The 19,222-nt window shown below is 39.0% G+C and overlaps 2 protein-coding genes across 2 annotated transcripts; one reads left to right on the top strand and one right to left on the bottom strand.

Annotated features, from left to right (window-relative positions):
- Positions 1-169: 169 nt before the first annotated feature.
- On the bottom strand, positions 170-6,172 carry depdc4 (DEP domain containing 4). The gene is made up of 9 exons (XM_060890102.1): positions 6,094-6,172; positions 4,599-5,013; positions 4,372-4,523; positions 3,728-3,920; positions 3,222-3,457; positions 2,799-2,941; positions 1,985-2,110; positions 1,782-1,860; positions 170-1,688 (listed from the first exon to the last, which is right to left on the bottom strand). The coding sequence occupies exons 1-9, from the start codon at positions 6,170-6,172 to the stop codon at positions 1,489-1,491; spliced, it is 1,623 nt and encodes a 540-aa protein (XP_060746085.1). The 3' UTR covers positions 170-1,488.
- A 1,857-nt stretch (positions 6,173-8,029) lies between these two features.
- usp44 (ubiquitin specific peptidase 44) lies at positions 8,030-16,643 on the top strand. Its single transcript, XM_060889687.1, has 8 exons — positions 8,030-8,247; positions 11,044-11,301; positions 11,593-12,573; positions 13,787-14,044; positions 14,153-14,348; positions 14,536-14,644; positions 14,735-14,946; positions 15,418-16,643. The coding sequence occupies exons 2-8, from the start codon at positions 11,125-11,127 to the stop codon at positions 15,546-15,548; spliced, it is 2,064 nt and encodes a 687-aa protein (XP_060745670.1). The 5' UTR covers positions 8,030-8,247; positions 11,044-11,124; the 3' UTR covers positions 15,549-16,643.
- Positions 16,644-19,222: the final 2,579 nt, after the last annotated feature.

Genomic DNA, 19,222 nt, shown 5'->3' on the forward strand with positions numbered 1-19,222 from the left:
TACAAATACAACAATAATAATAATAATAATAATAATAATAATAATAAAATAATGATGATGATGATGATGAAGAAGAAAAGCAATTAAATGAACAAATCAATATATAAATGTATAGTTAGTTGTTTTTTTTTTCTACACCTTGGGTCTTTAATCAATAATTATCACCAAATTAGCTACAAATGATTTTTATTTCAACTACATTTATTCAAAACCATGTAACGACACTGTTACAGCATCTTCAACTAAAAGAAATCACATAGGCAAACTGTCACAATGAATCTTGCCTATATTACGAATACATAGCAGATTGAAAGTGCTACCTGGCCATAAACACGTGTGGACGCTTGTGGACACGTGAGACACCATCACACATGTGTGGATCTTTCCAAAGTTGTTGTCTCAACGCTAGAAGTAACCAATTTTCCAGAATGTCTTTCGATGCTGTACAATTAAATTTTTAACAGTAAAGCAGGAATAAATCTGGAATGGGATTTTCAACAAGCCCATATGGGTGTGATGTTCAGGTGTCCACAAACATTTGGCTGTGTAGAGGAAATGTCATAAAACAATAACACAACCTTATTATTACTACACAAACGTATTATTGCTGCACTACCTGTACAATCATGTTTAAATTCTCCTACAATTTTTGCACCCCATACAACCAGATAAAATATTCACAAAACTTATAATTACTGTTAATCAAAAAGCATGTATAGAATTAAACCTCACTATCTTTTGAAACAAAAAACAAATTTCCTTTTCTACAATTTCAGTGTTGTGAACCATTCAAATAAATTAAGTACTATAAATCAGAAAAAAGATCATTTTCTACATTAGAATACATTAGAACCATTAATTATAGTCAAATCATAATATGCACAGCCATAAAATCATATTTCTACATTTACTGTTCAGTGAATCTACTACTACTGCTGTTTAATGAAACCTTAAACAACTGTAACTGTTTTGTTTTACTGAGCACATCCCTGACTATTCAGATTAGATTAGATTCAACTTGTGTATAAGTTCATTCGTTCAAGTCATTCTCAGCTGTGGAATATTTGCAAAAATAAGAAAAAACTACAAAATCAGTGATAAACAAATAAGCAACAAATAATCATTGTGTACCTGATACCTGATAAACATCCAAACAAGCTGAACAACTGCAGTTTCATGTGAGATTAAATGACCACAGAAGTCAGTAATAGTAAATATTCTATAGTAATATTTTCGCAACATTTAGAATCATATTTTCTTGATCATAATAAAAAAGTAAAAGATAAGTCATTTGATGACTAATGTGTGCATGTGGAGCAGATTACCTTTTGTTTCAAAGATCAGTGTGAACTATCAGTTTGTCAGTGTAATACTACATCATTAGGTTTGTGTACTAAAACAGATCTGTTTCTGTTTAAAGCATAAACAACGTATGTTTTTGCCAAGTAAAAGAAAAGAGCCTTCCTTGGAGAAACTATGAAGCATGTTCTAGAAGGTGGAGGAGAAATGGTGGAGAAACACTGCTGGGTGGTGCTTCTGAAACTCCTTGATGAGCCGCCTCCTCTGTTTGATTGACAGATGGTTACTAAGGGTAATATGATCAATGAGCTGTTTCAAGCTCTCGAAGGTGTTCTTCTCTCGTTGTTCCTCAAATTGCTGGGTGGACATCTGCTGACAGAACGCGAACACTAAACAGCAACACAGAGAGAAGTACCACCACAACACATATTAGAGTTCCCCTTCAGTCCACAGAGCATGGGATACGCAAGGTGTGAACTTACGTGCTACGTTATCTGGATCCCGCCCTTGCTGCAGAGTTTGTAAGGCCTTCGTCACCGCCTCGATCAGAGACACTGGGGTCTAATTTTGTTGTGCCGAATCCAAACAGAAATAAGTTTAGGCTCAGATGGTAGGATAAGTATGAACGTCAAAAAGCAAGCCAGTTCTTTTCAGGATTAAGCAGCATTAAGCAGAGTTACAGTACCTTAAACAGAATTAAATGGTGGTCCATGAGAAACAGTAGGAGCTGCTCACACTGGGCACGAGACACATCTTTACTCTGGAGCACAGCCTTCATGAAGGTCCTGCTGATCAGGGTCCTGTTCTCCATCTGCTCCCAGATAAACAGGATAGATTTTCATTACATTCTACAACAGGACTTCACTGCAATAAAGAAAATGGCCAAAAAACAACTACACACCTTTGGTGTCTGAATTTTGCTTTATGCTAACAATAAACAAAGTTTAGTTTTGTGCAAACTGCATACATTAATCTAAGATGTTCAGTATCTCAAACCTTAAGCAGGACAAACAGTCATGTTTATGCTGTTTCATTTCAAAGGATGCTGCAAAATCTAAAAACATTAGCCGGAATCATTTTCTTCTTCAGAACATACTGTAGGTGTCACATGTAGTTAAGGTATGAGACTGATTGGATACAGGCCTGAATTTATATAGAAGCCGATACAACTTTATTACAAGTTTATTATCAGTCTGCAACGTGTTCTGCAACCAAGTTTGTCCGGAGAAACCTCATCCAGGGACGGCTGCATTATGACAGCAAGTTGATCTCTGTAAATAAAATGCCCTCTCTTTCTAAAACTGAGTTGTAAATTATAAGCATTCAAGTGAATTTTTTTATTAATTGTTTTTATGACCATGTGTGTACACTAGGGTAGGTGGGGATCGAACTATTCCAAACTAATAAAATTACTTTGGGAGAAATGGCATTTAAGCAAAACACAGATGTTTGTAATCACAACCATAACCACATCTTTAATTAGTAATAGATCCTGGTACTGTTTTGTGTAGCTGGAAGGCCTTGGGGTTTGCAGCTTCAGCCATGAATCTCAGGAGTCGGCGCAGTTCGTTTCTGGAGCTGGCATCCAGAAGTCGCAGACACAGCTGAGACGCCTTGAGAGCATCGTCAGACCTGCCTGAGTCTGACACACACATAAGCATAAGTATAAAATAGGTAAGTATAAAATGTCACATTAAAATTTATTCACACACACACACACACACAAAAATTAGCATTTGCATTTTTCTGGGCTTGTTCATTCCAGTTTAATATTTTATAATCCACATAACACAAAGAACTTCACACAGATAATATCCCTTTTTGCATTTTCTGTCCTAATGAGATTTAAAAATATTTGCTCAAGCAAGAAATATCAGTCCATGATGTACACTAACTGCTACAGTGTTCTGAATGGCTTTTACCTTGTAGTTTAAGGATGCCTGCATGGATGTCCATGTAACGTCCAGCCAGCAGGGGAAATCTCTCCTGACTGTTGTAATACTTAGCTATGGCATCGAATAAGAGTTTCTTGTAGGCGCGCAGCTTCTCGTCCCCCTCCACAGCATGGATGTGAAGCAGCTGCTCCCCTGTTGCTACTATCACCTCATCTGAAAACAGCTCCAGACAGTCTGCAGCTGCCATCAGCCACGAGTCCAGTCTTTCAGACACAAAGACAGAAGGTGGATGTGTTTATGTTTCACAACATAGGCAGATTAAATATAAAGTTAAAACTATAAATCTCTAAGTGACAACTATCATTATCACTTATATTCAAGAGTAAGAATCAGTGCTGCTGTCTGACATTCCAATCCTTTCCAATAAAGAAGCTCCGTCATCCAATGGAGACAAAATATTTCTGCTTTAACTGAACTTATAGCTAAAATTTAAATTTTGCTCAATACATAGAAACGTCGTATTGGACACTGACTCTGGCAGGTTGAGGATGTGAGTCACTTCCCGGTCCACACAGGTGTTGGAGATGACCAGGTCATGGTTCCTCAGCAAACGCATGCGAAGAGGAGCGGGTTTTGAGGGTGATGTCAGGATGCAGTCTAACACAGGCACCTCCACTAACTGCAACAGCTGGAGGAGGGTTTGTTGTTTCCAAACTTCCTGTACCACTGCAAAAAATCTGTTCTGTTATTTTACTGCTTTAACAGGATTGCGGCATTAAGATAAAATATGTACAGCAGTTACCAAAAGTGCGAGCATTAGTGAAAATTAAATGCCTTTTTATTTTAAAAAATGATATTGTAATTAAATAAAAGTTTCAAAATTAAGTTATGTTATTGAAAGAAACTCAGGCGTTATAACTGAGAGGGAATCTGAACTATTGTACAACGATTTTACTATCACATATTTGTTTCCAAACAATTTTTCTACATCCAGTTTTAACTAAAAATAAATAAATAAATAAACCCCACATTTTTAATGTTGTCTCAATTTTTCAAACCCCTCTGAATATAGTACAATCATATAAATGTATTTGTTTTAAGGAGATATGTCAGGATTCTTCTGAATTATACAATTTACAAAAGCAATGCATACCACACTTACAGAGACATAGCTCACCTTGCTTTGAGAGGTAGGTAGAAGATAAACCGACCCGATTCAGGCCAGAAGGCATTGACGGCTGGAGGTTAATGGTTTTCAGTATTCTCTCCACCCTTCTGTCTGAGGATCCCAGTGCCAAGGGGTTGGAAATTGTCTTTAAGTCATCAAACCTTTAAACACACATGTATTATAAGCAAAATCAATTCTTTTCAGGCTGATACAATATTATCAAAATACATTCTGACCTAGAGCTCTTCTTCTTCTTCCCATTTTCTTTCAAATGTGTTTCATTCTCCATATCACCACAATGTTTGGCTGATCCAGGAAGGCCGTCAGAATCCAGAAAGTGGTAGAGACTGCAGCCGGAGTCCTCAAAGGCCAGCTCTTTTTCCCTACGAAAGAGTTTCACACCAACAGGTTCAAACACCCGGGCATCCATGAGGGCCTGGCAAAGCCTGACAGCTTTGAGGCGGGTCACGTCACTGGTGCAGAAATAGATGTTCTGCATGAGATGGCTGAGAACCACGTCGACAGCATCAGAGCCAGTGAAGCAGTCTCTGTGTACTCGCAAGTGCTGTCGGCGATGTCTGACATCCACCTGCATCTGTAAGGCCTCTATGATGTTACGCCACAACTGTGTTGCTCTAAACGGTCCTGTCACTGTTTATAGAGAAAAAAGTGAGAGTCATGTAGAATATTCAGCCAGGACCCATTCTGAAAAACATCTTTTTAGCTTCCATGTGGGTTGGAGATTCAATTGAACCATTTTTAATGCTTTACATTAAGCAGCATACATCCATTCTGTACTGCTCGTGCTACACAGGGTTGTAAAGAGCCTGTAGCCTATCCAAAGGGACTCTGTGTACAAGGCAGTGAACACACCGGATATGGTGCCAAAACCTCACCAGGCACAATCACACACGTTTGCATACAAGACATGTCTTTGGACTCTGTTTGGAAACCGGACTATCCAGAAGCAACCCCTGAAACATGGAGGATAACATGCAAACTCTGGCAACCCCAGAGACGTAGCCGTGGTAACCACTAAGCTATATTAATTAACAGGGTTAATTATACAACACCACTTGTTTGTGAGCAAACAAAGTAGAAATGTCAGTGAATCATGATATGATTATTTTATTATAAAGCTCATCCCTAATCCAGGATGTATTCTGGCAATCCACCAAAAAAAAACAACCAACCAATTAATCAATCAATCAATTAATCAATCAACCAACCAATCAGCTAATTAATCACTCAACCAACCAATCAACCAATGATACAAGTGTTTTTTACTTCACTTTGTTTATATTGCTTACAGTGTACCAGTAAATAAGAAGTTAATAATTGAGTTATATACATTTGAACACATTAGTTAACTCCAACTAATAATTAACAAATTAATACATTTCTGACTTTCTGATGTATCAAAAGATGGAGCAGGAAATAACTACAATATTTACTGATTTTACCTAAAGCTCAGATTTTCTTATGTTGACACATAAGAATGATATTATTAACAACGGGGAGACAGGTGTCTTGTAATTGGGCCAATAAACCATCTGATTTGCCCTATGACAGGTTTATAGATGAGTTATAACGTCTCATTGACGGTTAGCTGTAAACACGTCATATAGCGTGATGTAATAGGATTATCAAAAAAGTTACACATAACTAATACACAGCACTAATACATAACACTTTATTCATGTGAACTTTATTCGAAAAAGAGAAAGCCACCTGTTGGAAGTTTCTTTCCGTTGAAACAAGTCGTTTGACTGTTCAGCTTTCTAAACCTAGGAGTCAAATCCACCGCCATTGTTGTCAAACAGGAAGTGACGTCGTGGACACGTGTAAACGAGTAAAAAGACTAGAGGTTGCTTTTTTTTTAATATTTTTTATATAAATATAATTTATAAGTTTGTTTGTTTGTTTGTTTTAAATATTTTTATTTTATTCGGAAAGTTTGATGTCCATAAATTTAAGTGGACTGGAAGGAAACCAAACATTATCCATTTTAACCTGGAAATTTTAGATGTTTTTTTTTTTTTTTTTTACAATGCTGTTAATTCCTCTTTTTAATTTAATTGTATTTTTTTATTTTTCCTTTTTCTTTATTTTTATGTTTTATTATTGTTTTAGGTTTATATTATATTACTGTATTAAAATGTGAATGCTATGTCACTGTATTGTGTTTTGTTATCATTTGTTATTGTCAAACTGGTCTGAGAACAGTTTCAGTTGGTTTCCTTCTGAATCATGTTAATAATTGTTTTCTAAATATAAAGTACACAGGTATTTAACCGTTGAAATACATTTAGACATCATACTGTACACAACCCTTAAAAACAGGACTGAAAATTGCACAAAAGTGACCAAAATTACTACTGGTAGAAATGTAGTAATATATGTACTAGTGCTAATTTCTATAATACTGATAATGCTGGTTACTAATAATACCACCACTGCTAATACTAATACGACCAAAACTACTTATACTACTACAGCTGTCCTACTATTTCCAGCACTATTATTATTATTATTATTATTATTATTATTATTATTATTATTATTATTATAGTAATAATAATACTTACTGCATTGCAAACAAAAGAGCTTGTCTCACTTTGCAATGGCTAGTTGTGAATATAATTCAATTCAATTCAAGTTTATTTGTATAGCACTTTTAACAACTGACATTGTCTCAAAGCAGCTTTACAGAACATAAACATAGAAAAAAAAGGTTGTTATAAAGTATAATATAAAGATTAATATAATACAAAAATTCAAGATTAATATTAGATATATTTGAATGTGTTTGTATTTATCACCAATGAGCAAGTCTGAGGTGACTCAGGTGACTGTGGCAAGGAAAAACTCCCTTTAATGGTAAAGAAAGAAACCTTGAGAGAAACCAGACTCATAGGGCAACCTCATCATCTTTGGGTGACACCGGAGGGCGTGATTATAAATATACAGTCTGATGTTGTATTGACGATGAGATTGTTGTCCTCAAAGACCACATGGAGTTGGTATCTCCTCTATACATAATATAAACCTATAAAACTTCTTCTATAACAGCTTCATAGGGATGATTGTTCACGGTTCTCTACATTTCATTGTAGTTCTGTAGACAAAACCATGTAAGCTGCAATAAAATCAGTTGAACATTATGAATCCATAATGTTTGGAAAGTGACTTCATTTGGGGGCGATTAACCACTGCAGTTGTAGTCTGCAAATTTAATGCAATAGCCCTGATGAAAACAGCTGGGAGCTGTAGTGGAAAAACAAGGAGCAGAAATACTATAATATATCGTGCAATAAACAGCTGGACATTTGGGTGAACAATGATATACTGTTTACATTACAGTTTACATTACACTGTATTATTTATTTATTTATTTATTTATTTAATTCTTGAAAAAAAACCTATTGCATTTTCACCTGACATTATTATTTAACTTAAACATGATTTAAAAATCAGAACTGAGTAGAAAAACGTGTAATATTTTAGGCGGAAATGACGTATTTTGGGCGGGCTTTTTATGTTTGTTTACTAACATGAAAGGACCCGTAGAGCTGTTGCCAGGGAAACGCTCACCCTTGCTGATAATAGGGAGCTCAAATCGAGTGAAATACGCTACAAATGTACTCAAGTTTCGTTTGTAGGGGTCTAGGAGTTATCAGACATGCAGACGTTTTGAGATATTAGACCTTCCTGACGCATTACAAGACAGAAAAGGCCTGGCTTTGTCATCGCAAACCTTCCGCGCGACATTACGTCAGTGGCCCTTGACGTCATGTCGCACACCACGCGACAACTTGTAGACAAGATGGCGACTGCGGTTGTGCCCGATGTGTAAGTTAAGATACGCTGGTAGAAAAAGAACAGGTACGTACAACATGATTTACTCCAACGAATAAATATCAAAGTGTCTAACGTCACCTGTTGTCGGGAAGAGATATTGAAATACAGCAGTCGTTTTTATCCTTAAGTCCAAAACTAGCAGATCAAAGTTAGCTAAAGCTAGCACCCATGATGCATAGCTAGCTAGCTTGCTTGCTTGCTTGCTAACTTGCTAACTAGCCGTGATTGTTGTGAGCTAGCTACTCGCTAACTTTATTCCCTTACAACCTGGCAGTTTTATAAATGTGCTTAGCCAGACAAAACAATAAATTAAGCGACTATTATTATTATTATTAATAATAATCACAGATAACCTCATTGTCATGTGCTAGCTTCCAGTGTAGCTGACACACATGGTCATTTTTGTTATTGTTGTTGTTATTATTGTTATTATTAGAAGTACATATTATAACCAGGCTAAATGTTTAAGTTCTAGATGAACGCAAACACTAAATCATCCGTGCTGCACTGAACCCTGAAAACACCGACAGTGTTCACTGTTTATGGTGTTGTTTATAAGGTAAATGAACAAAAACATCTGTGGCCAGGGGTTAATAGTAGTAGATCAGTTAGACTGCAATAGAGCAGTTAGATCGCAGGGTAGGTTTGTTGCAACAAATAAGAGATTATATTAAAGGCAACAGCTTGTCAATAGCAGCATTTGCCAGCTTTATGATGACACTTTTAGCCTCTGTATCAGTTTCAATGCTGCCTATTTTAAGGTGATGGTTTAGTGCTTAAGTTTGGTCTTTCTCAATCCGTGCTTTATGATAATGAATGACATTTATTTATCTATGCCAAGTTTTCTTTCGAAAGCAATAGATATGCTGTTAACTCAAAGAGTCTGTATAATATTACATGAACATGATTAACATGTGCATCATGCAGTTTCTCCTTCATGTGTTCACACAAGCTTTTCTCATTCACACATAACACACTAGTTTATTTCCGAACGGAAACACACGCACACACACACACTTCATAAACAAGCACAGAGCTTTGATTTACCCGCTGGACTCGAGATAAATGGCGCTAAATTGCTCAACCAGTGTTATTTTTTTTCCACCTTTATTCTGACAAACCCCGCCTTCTTACACGCTGATTGGCTAACCCGGCCGTGAGTATGAGGTGCTGACCAATCCTATTGCCGGAAGGGGTTCTGCTAGCCAATTGGAATGCAGGTTTTTCAGCATGGAAAAAAAAAAATAGCACACACTCACAAACTTTATCCAAGGAGCACAGACTATATCTTCTGAATGTTTCTATTAGCTGATAAAATTGGCGTGTATGCATGGAAGAAAACAACCAAAACATTCAATTCAATTCGTGACACCGGAGGGTGTGATTATAAATATACAACCTGACAAATGTTGTATTGATGAAGAGATTGTATATATCACTAGTTATCCTGGTAACTGATTAACTAACAGTCTACTAAGTTAATTATTAACACGTCCTTATTGCTTTACGCTTTGTAGTGTTAGATATAGCCGCTGTGTCTGTCATTACAAGCTTTTAGTGTCACCTCTAGTTTGCAGTTTGTCAGTGCAGTGCTTGGGAGCTGAGGTAGGTTAGTTCGAGCAGCACACAAAAGAATAACTTCTGATCGCTGCATTAGTTACTACCTGAAGCTCCTGTAATGTTACTAGTGATAGACTGTGTTTTAGACTGTGATTACAGCAGACTTTTACAATTATTACTTGTCACGCTGTGTGAAATAATCCCGGGAATGAAATCTACTAGTGATAGCAGTGTTTCCCCATGTCAGATTTTATAATAATAGATCAATGATCATGGGTAATTATGACATTGATCAGTGCGATATAAACAGACTTCAATGTGACCGTGAGGTAATACGTATATTTTTTCCTTTTTTTTTCCATTTCATTATTGCCACCACCCTGTTAAAGGAAACTATATTTATACATATGGTCCTTTGTGAAAGTTTGCATACCCTTGGCCCAAACTGAAGAAAACTCACTTATTTAAGTCACACAATAGATTTAGAGACTTTGGTTCCAGTAAAGTGGTGCAATATTTTATATTACAAAGATATTACAAGTGGGGTGGGGGAAGCATTTGCAACTCTCTCCTCTAATGCAGTCTAAATTTCCTCTAATTACATATATGCCTACCAATTGCTCTTTTTTCTGCTTCTTTATTATACCTTCACACTTTGTTGCTCTGTTGACGTATCCGTTGAATAACTGTTTTGGTTGCAAGATTTAGATTCTCCTGTAATACTGATGTACATTTGTCCTGTTTCTATGTCACTTCCATCCTCTGTAACACTAGGTCTAGGTTTGTTAACTTGTCTGTTAAAAGGAAGACAGAAGCAAATGAAACGTTTATCAAAATTACTGACAATACCCATAATAATTAAGAGAGCTATTTAACTATTATCACAATATTGAAACATCCTCAAGCAGCTTTATTAGTATGTATTTGATTGTTCTTAGATTTGCATCAGTGTTAATATCTTTATGGTTGTAATGTAACTCTCTGTAATAGCCTTAAGTGTATTTCTTGTTTGAAAAATGCCTTATAAAAGCATGTGTGCTCATTTGGGATCTGGTTTAGCTGGTTTGCACTACACTCGTAGGTACAGCAGTGTTTATTGTGGCTTGATATGGAATCGTGGCATTTAAAGCTTGTCCTATCAATGAAAAGAGCTCAGAACATAAACAGGCTCTTAGGATCGTGACTGTCATTAACTGCATGTTTCAGTGTTTGACCTTTGAGTTTCAAATCTGACCCATGTTTCCGTGTGAACTCCATCAGACGAAGCATGCCTTGGAAGGAGGTAGTTGTACGGCTGGCTGCCTTCGCCACGGTCATGTGAAGTGTGCATGAGCGACTGTGATGGACAAGTGTAAGCACGTGGGTCGACTGAGGCTCGCACAGGACCACTCGATCCTGAATCCACAGAAATGGCACTGTGTGGACTGCAACACCACAGAGTCAGTGTGGGCGTGCCTCAGCTGCTCGCACGTGGCCTGCGGACGCTACATAGAGGAGCATGCGCTGCAGCACTTCAAGGTAAGGCTTGCTCTATACGCCATTCCTAGGCAGAATCATTGACAATGCAAGCAGCATCACCCGCACATTCTTATCCGCGTATATTGCACACATCAGTTTCCTTGTATGGCAAACAGTGAGGCATAAAATCCATTCATATGTTTGTCACTTTGTATCAGTGTGGAGATTAGACACATGGATACAACCAAATATTTTCGAACGCCTTGTTCTGGAGATTTGTTCATACTCTATAACTGTACCCTTTTTCCATGCTTGTTCTGCCATTAAGATTTGTCATTGTTTATACTGTAGGAGCAGTGCCACCCACTTGCCTTGGAGGTGAACGAACTGTATGTGTTCTGCTACTTGTGTGATGACTACGTGTTAAATGACAACGCCACAGGAGACCTGAAGCTGCTCCGTGGCACACTGGGCGCCATCAAGAGTCAATGCTATGAGGTGATAACACGCAGCGGGCGCACCCTGCGCTCCGGTGCAGTCCAGCTGGAGCATGGAAGTGCGCAGGAGCTGCAGCTGCGTGCAGAGGACCGCATGTTTACAGCACTGTGGCACAGACGTCGAGCACTCATGAGTCGCGTCTTCCGCACCTGGTATGGCCACACAGAACGCGGCAAGAGATTCCTGGAGGAGGAGCGGCAGCGTGAGGAAGAGGAGGAGCGCAGAAGGGAGGCGCGGGAAAGGAGACGAACACTCAAACGGCAGCTCCGGGAAGAGCTGGAAAGCGCACCGCCACGAAAAAGCAGCCGATTACGAAAGCAGAGCCAGAAAGCAGCAGCTGCTGCATCCTTAACAGAAAGGAAACAAATCCAACACAAGCCAGCTCCACCCTCTAATGTTCGGACTCGAAAAGACAAAACGCCTCAGAGAAGGCCAGGAACCTCAGCCAAGACCAAACAGACTCGGGCTCCGCCTCCCAAATCTAGCGACTCCCCCATTAAAAGGAGGCCCACGGTCACGCCAGGCGTGACTGGTTTAAGGAATCTTGGCAACACATGCTACATGAACTCCATATTGCAGGTTTTGAGTCACTTGCACGTATTTAGGGAGTGTTTTCTGAGACTGGATTTGAACCAGGCGCTGGAGCTGCTGGCGTCAGCCGTTAGCCAGAAGCTGGGGCTCTCGGTTCAGCATGGCACCCAGCCCAAAGCCGCCGGTCAGGGATCGGGGCTTAGTGGTGGCGCCTCCCGCTCACGCAGCATGGAGCTCATTCAGCCCAAAGAGCCCAGCTCCAAACACCTCTCACTCTGCCATGAACTGCACACACTGTTCCAGGTACATGCTTGACGCAAATAAGGAAAAGACAATGTACTTTTTTATTTTTTATTTTTTGGGCAAAAAAAGTGATCAAGTGATCATTTCACTAATGCTGCATTTAGGAAGCTAAATACAAATGATCACCAATACTGGTCTTGTGGTGGTAATTTATACTGTCAGAAACAAGCTATGATGATATTACCAGTATAACAATATTAATATAGTTAATCAGGCTTTAATTGTACAATTGTCATTTTATCAGTTTGCAAGGAAAAAGCAGAAATTGCATTATACACAGAAAAACAAAGCCATTATGAATGCTTATGAAGTTAAAAAACCTCCATTAATGAATACAGATCCACACACAATAGCACACGAATTAATTGTGATTTGTAATCTTTGGCCATTATAGAAAGCAGCACTTCAGTTGATTTCTGTTCACACATTTTTAGAAAAAAAGAAACCGTACACAAAGGCATCACATCATGGACGAATGTGGGTTTGCTTTCAAATGTTTAGAGATGCATTATTCGTATCGCAGTACAGAATAAGGCCTATATGTCTTGTGTGTTTGCCTGCTGCTCTCTGTCTTGCATCGCTGTTTACATTCACACAACAGCAGCTGCTGGAAAGACACAATGTTCACAGAGAGACTGAAACATATCATTATCACTACATCATTATTAAATCTAAATCTGTTTCCTTTACCCATCTTTCCAACTTCTCTTAGCCATTTTCCACAAGCAACATGGCAGTTGTGGTGTCTGCGTCTAGCCTTAAACAGCACCGAAAAGGCTACTGGTATGGAGCCATGGACCAGCGTTAAAGTTATTTTGTCACTATGGCAACAACTTGAGCTCTTTACTTTACAATTATTAAGCCAAATAAAAATAAAATTGTCATCTTGCCATGTATTTAATGTCTATGGCGATGTCTCTGTGCTGTGTAAAGCTGACTGATTTGAAACAGCCATTGAATGCTACAATTTCTTTGTTTATTTTTTCCTTCCTTTCTTTACTTTTTTTCCCTTTTAAGCCGTGCATTAGAACAATGTATTCCTTAATGGTTTAGTGAGTGGGCTTTAACCTCAAAAGGTTGTACAGACTGTTTGCTTCTTTGTGATATTTTTGTTCAAGTTTAAAATTCATATAAAACACCAGAACAGGATAATAGGATATGTTCTCTTGTATTATATATATCTGATGATGTTAATGTTTGTGTGTGTTTTTAGGTTATGTGGTCAGGAAAGTGGGCTCTGGTGTCTCCATTTGCGATGCTACACTCGGTGTGGCAGTTGATCCCGGCGTTTCGAGGCTATGCGCAGCAGGATGCACAGGAGTTCCTCTGTGAGCTTCTGGACAAAGTCCAACACGAGCTGGAGCGAACCGGTACTCTCACACCAGCCACCATGCCGGCCAATCAGAGACGCTTGATCAAACAGGTGCTCAGTGTGGTCAATACCATCTTCCATGGGCAGCTACTTAGCCAGGTGATGAGCGTGCGTATGCACGCACACACACACACACACACAAAAGTGCTTTTCTTAGTACTCAGACAGATATACACTATAATGTGAAATCTCTGTCTCTCTTTCTAGGTCAGGTGTTTGGCATGTGATCATCGCTCTAATACGGTGGAGCCGTTCTGGGATCTGTCTTTAGAGTTTCCTGAGCGTTACCACAGCAACAGTAAAGATGCTGCACAGGTGCCGTGTAGGCTGACCGAGATGCTGGCCAAGTTTACAGAGACCGAGGCTTTAGAAGGAGCCATTTACGCCTGTGACCACTGCAACAGTGAGTTTTACACTCTTTTCTTCAAGGTTTATGATGAACCGAACGCCAGGTCATTTTACACGCACACACCATGGGCCTGGCTTATTACATTGCTTAAATCATTGAGGAATATTTGTCGTTACCATTTCCTCATATACGTATGCGGAGCACGCACACCTTTAATCAGACGTTTGTTACTGATCCTCAGATAAACGGCGGCGTTTCTGTTCCAAGCAAGTGGTTCTGACGGAAGCTCAGAAGCAGCTGGTGGTCTACAAACTGCCTCATGTCTTACGACTACACCTTAAACGTTTCAGGTATTTACACACACACACACACACACTATCAGTATAAGGGCACCCTGGCCATGCTGTTTGTTGACATGTTTTGCTCGCGGCTGTGGCCAGGTGGTCTGGTCGTAATCACAGGGAGAAAATCGGCGTCCATGTCAAGTTCGAGCAGGAGCTGAACATGGAGCCATACTGCTGCAAAGACTCTGCCTCCAACACATCACTCCACCACCAACACTTCCTCTACCAGCTTTCTGCTGTGGTCATGCATCACGGGAAGGGCTTCGGTTCGGGCCATTACACCGCCTTCTGTTACAACACAGAGGGAGGTAGGAGACGGGAGAATTTTTTTGGATTAAACACATTAGCTTTTTTTTTTGCCTTAAATTGTCCTTATTGTAAAAGTTAAGGCTAAAAATAACCACCTTTGTGTTGAGTTAAGCAAGATTATATAATAATACTCCGATGTGTCTGCAGCCTGAAATGTGTTTTTGTCAACTTTTTTTTTTTTGTAGAGCTAAAAATATTCTCTCTCTCTCTCTCTCCTTCTCCCTCTCCCCCCCCCTCTCTCTCTCTTTCTCTCTCCCTCTCCCTCTCTCTCTCTCTCCTTCTCCCTCTCCCTCTCTCTCTCTCCCTCTCTCTCCCTCTCCCTCCCTCTCCCTCTCTCTCCCTCTCCCTCTCTCTCTCTCCCTCTCTCCCTCTCCCTCTCCCTCTCTCTCCCTCTCCCTCTCCCTCTCTCTCTCTCCCCCTCTCTCTTTCTCTCTCTCTCTCCCCCTCTCTCTCTCTCTCTCTCTCTCTAGGATTTTGGGTGCACTGTAACGACTCCAAGCTAAGTGTGTGTGCAGTGGAGGAGGTGTGCAAGGCTCAGGCCTACATTCTGTTCTACACCCAGAGAAACTCTCAGGACAAAGGCAAAGCCAGTGACCTCTGACCCCTGCTTAGCAGCCAGTTAGCCAGTGATGGTGTATTGTACATTCATGTTGATGTTAAAGCCAGTCTGTCTGTATCTGTGACACTGCATGGACATGACACACACTCATGCCTTACACAGTCTACTGGCAGTAGGCATTCCTGCAGTGAGTGAGTGTAAGTACGTGTGTGTGTGTGTGTGTGTCCTAGCAAGAAGCATTAGTGCAGCTTGGATCTCTACACACAAGGGAGAGTTTTTACATTTTGTTTCTCAGTGTAGATGACTTTACTTGCCCACAAACCAAAGTAGAAAAAAGAACAAACTGAATGTCAACTGTTCTTTGATTTACCCTCCAAAGGGACATGACTGTGATGTCACAATTATAGTGTGTGTGCGTGCGTGAGTGCAAGCGTGTGTGCGTGCGTGAGTGCGAGCGTGTGTGTGAGCGTGACTGCAAGCGTGAGTGCGAGCGTGTGCGAGCGAGAGTGCTTGTGTTTGTGTGAGACTGACCAGGTTCCTTTACGTCCTCTTAAAGTGCCCTGCCATTTTTTTTATCAGTTTATCAAGGTTCTGTTAGTGTTACCAGCTCCTTTAGGAACGTGAATTTTGAACAGTTCAGGATTTTGTTTTTTGTCTGTTTAGACTTTTCCAGAATGTACTTTTATATGCTGAGTACTGGTTAAACAAGATTTCTTTTTTATTTTTGTAAAAAAGAAAGTAATTTAGAGAAAAAAAAAGGTTTCTCACCAGCGAACAAAACACATATGCTGTATGTACAGTATCCACCTGTGTGTGAGAGAGTGTGTGTGTGAGAGAGAGGTGTGTGTGTGTGTGAGAGAGAGTGTGTGTGTGTGTGTGTTAGTAGCTGATTGGACTCATCCTGTGACTGTTGTGGTTAGCACATTCTCAGAGTAGGTGTGTGTTTGTGAGAGAACTGAGAGAATCTGTTCATGAGTTGTCTCACACTATTTTGAGTCTGCCTCTTTCCGGTTGGTTCCAGTTTCAGTTGCTCAGTTCTTCAGCAGGTATAGATGTTAAACTATGCAAATTGTTACCTCAATTTATAGAGAAATTTACCTCAATAAAATGAGACTATTTTTGCATTTTTCTAATATATTTTGGTTTCAGTGTGTGTCTTATTCAGACTTCTATAGATTTAATCATTTTATTGTATTATTACTTTTTTTAATGGTGGTTTGGTCAGGGTCATGATTGATCCAGAGTGTATCGCAGGAATACTGGGAAAGGAGCATACCCAGTCCATCATAGGGCAACACACACCCTTCCACACACACACCCTTCCACACACACACCCTTCCACACACACACACACACCCTTCCACACACACACCCTCCCACACACATTCACATCTATGCCATTTTTTGCCATTTTTTGGGAGATGGAGAACACAGAGGAACTCTACGTGGAGAACATGCACAGAAACCCAAGACAGTGATAAAGATCAACACAAGTAGAAGACGGTAGTCATGTAACAGTTTAATGGCTTTGGTTACACAAGTGGCAGGAAGATGAGATGAGAACAAATTTATGTCAGCTAAGGATTAAATAAAGCACATGATGGATGAAATTCTTTAAGATAATCTAAAATAAGTAATTTTCTAAGATCAGTGTATAAAAAACAATTATTTGATTCTGGAGTCAACTAAAAGAAAACAAGCAGACCTGATATCCATGGTTTGTCTCTGTACATATTTATATTTATTATATTTTACAACAAATATACGTGGAGAAAATGTACCAAATTAACTTTACACAGGTTCTGCACTGTAAGCTGAAATGCAAATGTAGTAAACTGGGCATGTAATTCTGTTGGGAGTCTTAAAGGTGCTTCATCAACCATCAAGGGACTTCACAGGAAAGCAACTTAACTTTTTGAACCACTTCTCCAAGAAGGAGTAAAGAAGTCCTTCTTTACTGTAACATCTACACTATATGGCCAAAAGTATACGGACACCTGACAATGGCAGCCGTATGTTCACATGGCATTAATACAGAGTTGGTTCCCGCTTTGCCATTACATTAACTTCCACCCTTCTGTGATGGTTTTCCACTAGATGTTGGAGTGTGTCTGTGGAGATTAGTGATCATTCAGGTACAAAACCTTTAGTGAGATCAGACACTGATAGTGTAAGAGTGAGGAGGTCTGGGGTTCAGTCAGTCTTCCAGTTCATCCCAAAGGTGTTCAGTGGGGTTGAGTCAGAACTGTGCAATTCTTCCACTCCAACCTCAACACAGAGATGTTCTAGAGAATCAGGTGGCTTCAAATCTGTTGCAAAGGTTTTGGGCAAGGTCCACAAACTCATGACCATATAATGTGTTACACTATCAACGACCACTCATTTATTAATGCCCTAAATTGTGCGTAAATTTTTAGCTCTGGTTAGGAAGTACGGTTTATTCTTAAGCAGGAGATCTACACATGATCTAAAGTAAACCTAAATTTGTAGCATTATATGAAGCAAATGAAATATCTTGCAGTTACAGTCACAAGTAGACTAAAATTACTACAGTCACTAATTTTTGCTTTAATACAAAGAAGAAGCAATTGTATGATGGTTTGATTTAAAATGGCTAGGTTTAACATTTTAGGCTAGATTTGTCCTGGGTACAGGGTTTTATTCCAGTCAAGCAGAGGCCACAAATGATTCTATCTGTTTAATTATTTGCTCTTTGCTTTCAATAGACCCAAGTGTGTTTTTTGGTTGATTGGATTGAAAACCTGCACACACACATCCACAGATCTAGTAAACGAATCTAGGTATTTAACGGACTTGGGGGGAAAAAAAAGCTATTTCTGAGATACACAAATAGCAAAGCACCTTATATTTAAGTAGAGTGCACACAGCTTTTTTTTTCTTTTGCGATCGACAAGCCATGTTTTGTCGATAAGCCGTATTCTTATCTCATCCCTTTAAATATACCTAATTTTGATTTCTTTTTTGTTAGGCACTGAATAAAAAGAGATAAATGCAGCAGTTTTCAATTCACTCAGATTTCCACACGTCTGATCTGTTAAATCCCTCAAGCCCTTTATCGCATTAATTAAATAGCTTTGTTTTAAATAAAATAATAAAAAAAAACCCACCAAAAATGTATATTTACATGATCTGCCAAGACCTGAACTGAGCGATGTGTCCTGTCAGTATCTATTTCCTTTCACCTTAATCATGTAAAAAGAATCTGGCTGGACTTTGTTTCCTCAAAGCACTTAATAGAAAGTGATTAGTGCATAGAGAAAGACAGTCATGTCTGAACCCTGATACGTGCTAAAAGAGCTGATGTATAATCTAGCATTCTACTATTTTTTTTTTATCTAAAATGACTTTTATCTGAAGACAAAACACAGCCCAAATATGACTGACTGAAATAGCATGGTTTTAAATCCTGGGACATTTAATCACAATCTCAGATTAACTACAGTACTGAAAAACCTTAACTTTAAAAAGAATTTTTAAACAGTGTATAATGTTCTCAGATTACTAAGAACAGTAAGAACATGTAAGAACTAAACAAAGTGAAACAAGCAGTTAGAGGAAAGCAATGGTGTGAAGTGTCTTAATTCCATATGTATATTACTGTACTGTATATTTAATGCTGTGGAAGTTATCACTTAACTTCAGGACAACTAGGATTAGTTGTTTCTTTAATATGCGCTCTGTTTTTGCTTTCTTAA

This window comes from Tachysurus vachellii, chromosome 16 (assembly GCF_030014155.1).
Source record: "Tachysurus vachellii isolate PV-2020 chromosome 16, HZAU_Pvac_v1, whole genome shotgun sequence".
Taxonomy (NCBI): domain Eukaryota; kingdom Metazoa; phylum Chordata; class Actinopteri; order Siluriformes; family Bagridae; genus Tachysurus; species Tachysurus vachellii.

Excerpts from the sequence above, each read along its gene's own strand:
- usp44 (XM_060889687.1), top strand. The coding sequence starts at position 11,125 with ATGGACAAGTGTAAGCACGTGGGTCGACTGAGGCTCGCACAGGACCAC. Across the intron at positions 12,574-13,786 it reads AACTGCACACACTGTTCCAG|GTTATGTGGTCAGGAAAGTG; the intron begins GTACATGCTTGA and ends GTGTGTTTTTAG. Across the intron at positions 14,947-15,417 it reads CTGTTACAACACAGAGGGAG|GATTTTGGGTGCACTGTAAC; the intron begins GTAGGAGACGGG and ends CTCTCTCTCTAG.
- depdc4 (XM_060890102.1), bottom strand. The coding sequence starts at position 6,172 with ATGGCGGTGGATTTGACTCCTAGGTTTAGAAAGCTGAACAGTCAAACG. Across the intron at positions 5,014-6,093 it reads CGGAAAGAAACTTCCAACAG|TGACAGGACCGTTTAGAGCA; the intron begins GTGGCTTTCTCT and ends CTCTATAAACAG. Across the intron at positions 1,689-1,781 it reads GGATCCAGATAACGTAGCAC|TGTTCGCGTTCTGTCAGCAG; the intron begins GTAAGTTCACAC and ends GTTGCTGTTTAG.